General features: G+C 67.1%; 1 protein-coding gene across 7 annotated transcripts in view; it reads left to right on the forward strand.

Moving 5' to 3' along the window:
• TPO (thyroid peroxidase) overlaps nt 1-5722 on the forward strand; it is a 35939-nt gene extending 30217 nt beyond the window's left edge. For all 7 annotated transcript variants that reach the window (XM_049095407.1, XM_049095405.1, XM_025454797.3 and 4 more), the window contains 4 exons: nt 833-964; nt 2236-2335; nt 4629-4760; nt 5534-5722. In XM_049095407.1, the coding sequence (XP_048951364.1) occupies nt 833-964; nt 2236-2335; nt 4629-4760; nt 5534-5594 (425 nt within the window). In that variant the 3' untranslated portion in view covers nt 5595-5722. The remainder of the gene's footprint in view (nt 1-832; nt 965-2235; nt 2336-4628; nt 4761-5533) is intronic.
• The last annotated feature ends 1187 nt before the right edge of the window (nt 5723-6909 follow it).

Here is a 6909-nt window from a genome sequence, read left to right on the forward strand (position 1 = left end):
CCCAGGGAGGCTCTGGCCCCACGTCTGACGAGGCGCCGCTGCCCACAGCCTCCCGTGACTCCACTGCCCACCCCGGCCGCGCCCCAGCTGCTCGCCTCACGCTAAGCACGAGCGCGTGGCTCCCACGTGATCAGCCTCGGCCTCGGCCGGGCCTCCTGTGCGTCAGGCTCAGCCCGTACAGCGCAGGCACAAAGTGGCCGGCCATCTGCGGAGCCGACCTCGGGGCCGGGGGTCACCCGGCAAGAAGGAAGCGGGTGCTCGGGGAGGGGCGGGCTGGCCGCCAGGGCACAAGGGGCTCTGGTCTCTCCCACACGGTGCAGGGAGCGTGCAGGTGCCCCGAGGTGAGGGTGGGAGCTGGGGGGCATCGCCTGGCCTCTGTGTGCCCTGAACCCACGTGCCCTGACCTCTGCATGCCCTGACCCTCCTATGCTCTGACCTCTACGTGCCCTGACCCCTGCGTGCCCTGACCCTCCCATGCCCTGAACCCATGTGCCCTGACCCCTGCATGCCCTGACCCTCACGTGCCCTGACCCTCCCATGCCCTGACCCCCACGTGCCCTGACCCCTGCATGCCCTGACCCTCACGTGCCCTGACCCTCCCATGCCCTGACCCCCACGTGCCCTGACCCCCGCGTGCCCTGACCCCCGCGTGCCCTGACCTCTATGTGCCCTGACCCCTGCGTGCCCTGACCCCTGCATGCCCTGACCCCTGTGTGCCCTGACCCCAGCGTGCCCTGACCCCTGTGTGCCCTGACCCCCACGTGCTCTGACCTGTGTGCTGACCCCCGCGTGCTGACCCCCATGGGTCCTGCCCCCCATGTGCTCTGCGCAGATATCAATGAGTGTGAAGACGCGAGCCACCCCCCCTGTCACGGGTCGGCCCGGTGCAGGAACACCAAGGGTGGTTTCAGGTGTGAGTGCACAGACCCTGCGGTGCTCGGGGAGGACGGAACGACGTGTGTAGGTGCGTGCCGCCCCTCGTGCACCCCGAGACCCAGGCATGTGCAGGGCTGTCCCCCCCCAGGCCTCTCTCCCAGGCTCAAGGACAGCATCTCCTGCCGTGTCCTCACCCCCCGTCCCTGTGCCATCGGGGTCCTGATGGCCACCGGTCTCCGTGATTGGGGCCCAGCCTCGTGACCACTGACCCCAGGTCACTCCTTGGACCCGTCTCCGTACAGCCACGAGGAGGCTGGGGGACATCCGGCAGGTGGGGAGGGCCAGGGCCTTCCGGGCGGGCCCAGGTGCGCTGAGCTGGCTTGGGCCCCCCGTTCCCACTGTCCGCCCTGGAGGCCGGGGCAGCTCTCCGACAGCGCGCACCTGCCACCTGCCGTCCGGGCGCACAGACCCCGGTGCGCGTGTCTGAACGCGGCTCGTTCTTGTTTTGGAAACAGCCGAGTGAGGCAGCCCCTCCCGGGTGTCTCTCGCCCGCACCTGGACGATGCCCGGGCGCGCCGTGCTCCCTGCGGGGCCTGCTTTACGCGGGCGACGGTGTCTAACCTTTAACCTGCGAGGGGATTTCCCTCCTCCTGTGTTTGTCCTTGGCCTGTGCTGACCCCGGCAGACCTGGGGGCGGGTCGTGTGCGGGACCCGCACCACACACAAGGGCTGGCGATGCAGGGCAGAGACCCGCCGGGTGTGGCACAGGCGCTCCCCAAGTCCCGTCCCTGAGACGCTGCGTGTCCCGGGGATGCCAGCAGCCCCCCTCCCCGGCCTCGCCCCGTGCAGACGCGCCCCTTCTGCTCTGCGCCCACCAACCCTGCTCACTGCTCACAAACATTGGCCCTGTGGCTGGGACACCTGCTGCATCTGGCCCCCACCCGGGGCTCTGAGCCCTGCCCGACACATGCCCCAAAGTGTGCCCTCTACGCACTTCCGCCAAAGGCAGGGCTGCCAGGGGCGCGAGCTTGTGGTGTCGCAGTGCGCGTCCCACCACCTGCCCGCCTGGCCCCTGTCTGAGCCCAGGGGAGGCGGGCCGGGTCCTCAGCCCCTCCGCCAGGGGCTCACGCGTCCCCCCTGGCCGGTCCTCGCGGGAGGGCCTGTGGCCTGAAGACGGGCGGGCACCCCGTGGTCTCCACCCGCTCTCCCCACCCGCGTGCTCCGGAGAGCCTGTTGGAAGGGCCCTTTGGGCAGATCTGTGCCCCCAGGGTGCGCACCGTCGCGAGGAGAGGCGAGCCCCTGGGGACCCTGGCTGCAGCCCTTGGCGGGTGGGCTTGGCTAACCCGCTCCTCCCCCCAGACTCCGGGAGGCTCCCGAAGGCGTCCTTGGTCTCCATCGCGTTGGGCATCGTGCTGGTCGTTGGCCTGGCGGGTCTCACCTGGACGCTGGTTTGCAGGTGGTAAGTCCTCCCCGGAAGCCCACACGAGGTTGCTTTCTCCCCCGAGGGCAAGGCTGGTCCCGCATCGGGGTCCCCGCAGGGAGCCTGCTTCTCCCTCTGCCTGTGTCCCTGCCTCTCTCTGTGTCTCTTGTGAATAAATAAATAAAATCTAAATAAAAAAAAAAAAGAAGTTTGGGGTAATAGTGCAGGCGGCCCCGTGGCCTCGACCTCGCACACGCCGTGACAGATGCCGGGGTCAAATCCCGCCGAGTACTCAGCAGTGGAGAAGCCTCCAGCCCCCGGGGCGCGACCAGGCTCTCGGGTCTGTTTCTTCATCAGGATGTGCACGTGAGTGTCGGGCCAGGTCTCTGTCTGTGGAGAGACGGGGCTGGTGCCGGCAGAGGGGCCGCCCCACCGCAGAGTGACCGGCTCCCTCCCAGACGGTCCCGCCGCACGCAGCGGCCCAGAGCCCGCCTTGACCTTCCAGGCACGGAGGTCCACCTCCCACATCGCTGTAAGGACACCGACAACGTCACCGAGGCGCCCGTGTGCGCCCTGCACGCAGTAGGTGCCCAGCGAGCACCGGCTTTGAACTCACGACCGCCTCCCAGCTGTGGCTTGTCCTCGTATTCTTAGTGGATAAAACGTTAACTAAGGACACCGCACAGCCAATCGTCCTGCAAAAGACAGACGTCCCCCTTGCTGAGTCTGCTCCGACCTGCGCGCGGCTCCAATTTAAGGGCCTTCAGGCAGAGGTCATCTACCTACAAAACCGACGGCCTGGGGACAGCGAGACTGTGTCATCCTACCCGCCGGGTTTGGCGGCCGAGGGGGCAGCCTCCAGCCCGCACCCGCGCCCCGACACCGCGCAGCACGCCGGCCACGGGAGGGACAGCTGGGGTCTGGCGGCCGGCGAGGGCTGCGGTCCTCACGGCCACAGGCTCTTCCAGGAGAAAGTGCAGCGGCAGGAGCGGGGCGCCCGCGTGAAGGGGTCTGTCCCTGCGGCCGTGCGGGGAAGGGCCCAGCCTCGAGGCTGAGGCTGCGGGAGCGCAGGCGGCCTCCCCCCGGATTTCAGTCACTGAAGCAACCTGGGGTCAGGACTTCGCAGCCGCGGCATCCTTACGGGGCCGGTACGGATGTGCAGGAAGTTAAGGCTCAAATCTCTCGAGTGGATAGGACAGAGGCGTCGCAGGAGGGCAGAGGCCCGCTCGTGGGCCCTTCACAAGGCTGTGAGCAAGGGGATGTGTGAGCCACAGAGCCAGGCCCTGCCTGCCCCTCCCATCACCAGAGACACCGAGGCCGCATGGGCCTCGCCGGGTGGACCGGGGCCGTTAGGGGGCTTGAGCGTCCTGTACAACGTGCACACGCGTGTTCCTGCCTGAGCCGACCGCAGGGAGCTTCTGATGGGAACGACCTGTGCACTGAAGCCACTGTGTCCCTGTCTCCGTGCACCTGGGGCCCCCGTGGATGGATCCCAGGATTCAGGGCTCCAGTGGAAATGGCAGCAAATCACAAATAGGCAAAGAGCAAAGGATGACCTAGTGGGGACCCCACTCCAAGGGGGCCCTTGGGGCGGGTGCTGCAGGAGGGCACCGGGGGCAGTCCTTGGGGAGCCCGTGTCTGCACCCTGCATCCAGACGGAGGGGCAGAGACCCCACGCGGGCTTTGAGAGCACAGCCGTCGGGAAGGAGGCCTGCCCTGGGCTCCCCACTGTCCCTCTGCAGCCCAGCCCGGCCGGTGTTCCCTCTCACGCCCCCCCCCGCCCCCGCCTGGCATCCCCGCCCTGGGCCCCCCGCTGTCCCTCTGCAGCCCTGCCCGGCCGGTGCTCCTTCTCGTTCACGGCTCCGTGCATCACTGGACTGTCCCCTCCGTGTGCAGCGTCCTCTGCACCCGCGGGTCCCGGCTTGTCCGCTTCCATCCGCCCCGCGACGTTTGACTGAGCCCGGGAACCTAACACGGCGACCAGCAGCGGGGGGCCTGCCCGCAGCTCCGTTTCCCCCCCGGGGACTGTGATTTGCCGGATGCATTTCTGCACCAAGTAGACGTGCGATGGGATACGGACGGTGGGACTGGGGTTGGGGTGCTCACTGGGCCGCTCTCCTGGGCTGCAGCCGGGGCTCCAGGCGCCCCTCGGCCGACAGGAGAGCTGAGCAGGCCATGTTGTGTGGACCAGCAGCCCCGGGGTCCCCCCGGCTGGTCGGGGAGGCGCCCAGCACCGCCTGCAGTCACAGTGGCCACAGGGCACGGGCGTGACAGGCACTACTGGGTTCCTCTGAGGGGCGCCAGCCCTAACCAGGTGCACACTTGTCCGCAGGGCACATGCGGGCCGCAAAGCCTCACTGAGCATCGCGGAGTTGGGCGGAAGAGGAGCCCCCCCGCCGGGCCGTGGAGCGGGCCAGGACGGCGCCTCTGGCAGCCTGGTGCCCCCCCTCGGGCCGCAGGGCAGGTGGGTGCGCGCCGGGGCGCGGGCAGGGTCACCACACATCGCCTATTCCCATTTGGACCAGGTCATCAAGGAGGTCCCGGGGCTGCGACCGGGCTGCTCCCCCCTGCGGATCGGGTCCCACTTCGCACCTTCCTGCTCTGCATTTACTCCTCATACAAACCGTATTTATACGGGACGGATAGTTCGTGAAAATTTTAACCGACTGTTCAAAGAGCGTAGACAAGTTAGGATGAGCGAGCCAGAGCGAGGCCCTGAAAATGCGTTTCCATGTGTACAAACCAGTTTGAAATCGAGGGCCGATTGCAGGCATTTGCCTCCACGTCACCCCAAGTCTTGGCCGAGGACTGACGGCCAACGAACCGGAAGCTGAGAGGAAAGGCTGACTTTGAAAATGCATTAAAAAAAAAATGTGATCATTGTAAGAGGTGTGAAAACATCCGGTCTAGACTTGATTTTACTCTTTTTTTTTTTTTTTTTTAATAAATTTTGTACGCACAACCGCAAGAGAGGCAAAGCCGGCAGTCACCGGGCGCGCCCCGGCTTTTGGCGACGTAGACGGTCCCCGGCCTGGGACACCCTGTGCCCGGGGCGTCTGCCGCAGAGCAGGGGCTGCGTTTGCTCCCAGGCAGGGACCCCGCAACGGCCCCATGGGAATGCACCCACGAGCCCTCTCGGCCACCCTGAGGACGCGTGTCCCCGGGCCCCCAAGCAGCCCGACCAAGGCCCGGGGTCCCGTGGGTTTCCGTGTGCTCAGCACCTCTTCTCTCCTGCAGGACCCGGGCCGTGGACCCCACATCCAGTAGGAGCCACGTGGCGCAGGGAAGCCCGGCATGAGCAGGGGCAGCTGCGGGCCACCTCCTGGGAGCAGAGGTCGGTCCCCAGCACGACGGGGGACGGTGTTCCCTCTGGAAACAACCCCGACCCCCACGTTTCTACCTAATAAAGTGTGTGCCGCTTCCCGAGCCAGAGTCATGTGTCGTTCACACTTGCTCCCGTGGGATGGGGCCGGGGCACCTGCCCATCGTTAGAGGCCCGGTCAGGACCGCGGTTCATGGTCCCAAAATCGCCACTGAGGCTGCTTTCCAAACCAGGGCCCATGTGGCCTGTGCCCTAGTTACACTCTAGCTCAGGCCACTGAATGCCGGCCCTCAGCCGCATGCCGCTGTGTGCACCGCGCACCACTCCCCGGGGCTGCCTGGACACGCGCCTGCACGCTCACGAGCCTCTTGGTCCTGCCCGACAGACGGGGACACATGCTTTCCCTGCCCTCATGTCTGTCTGTCCCTCTCCTCTTCCTTCTGCCCCGATTCCCGCCCGCCCACCCGCTTCCCCGCGTCCCGCGTCCCCCCCGCTGCCCTTCCTGTGGGTGGTGTGGACAGAGGACGGCTCTTGGGATTTGTGTCGCCCCCCAGGGGCCGGCCCCGCTCTGGGCACCTGCTGCTCACCCCAGCTCCCCCCGCACGCGGGTACCCCCCAGCCTCGCCGCCGTCGGGGGCCGGCCGTCCCCACAGAGCAGCCACCGTCATGGCCCCGGTGGTCCACACCAGATGACCAGTGGCAGGCTGCGACCCCGCCGAGGGGGCCAGTCCCACCCAGGCCGCCAGCAGCTGGGAAGCCTTCCCTCTGCAGAACCACGCACAGGGCGCCTGCCCCAGCCGCGGACCGCAGTCACCGGTGGGGACCAGCTCACCCCCAAGCAGCTGCCCTGTCGCCAGGAGGGAGCGCTTGCCGAGGAAGCGCTTGCACCACAGCCCTTCTGCTCGTCCTGCCAACACCGTCCTGGTCCTCACAGGTGCTGGGTCATCCTATCCACGACCCCTGTGCCCCCCGGGGCTCCTGCCGGCATCGCGGCCAGCGGGCAGCCTGCGGGGACAAGTCCTTGCCCTGGGATCTCGTTTCTGTCCTTTGTGTCCCAGCTCATTGTGCTGACGAACACTCATTGGCCAGAACGAACACTCCCGGGTCGTAGGGCTCCCAGGATAATGAAGTACTGACGGTCCGATCCCGATGACCCTTGGCGGGCGTGAACACGGTCACAGCGTCCTTTCACTCGCCCGCGATCCCTACACCGTGAAGTCAGGCACTTTGCTGGCACGACCATTCTGGGCCGTCCGCAGCCAGGATTTATGAGTTTGTTGGGACCTGAGCA

Source organism: Canis lupus, chromosome 17 (assembly GCF_003254725.2).
Source record: "Canis lupus dingo isolate Sandy chromosome 17, ASM325472v2, whole genome shotgun sequence".
NCBI classification, from domain to species: Eukaryota; Metazoa; Chordata; class Mammalia; order Carnivora; family Canidae; genus Canis; species Canis lupus.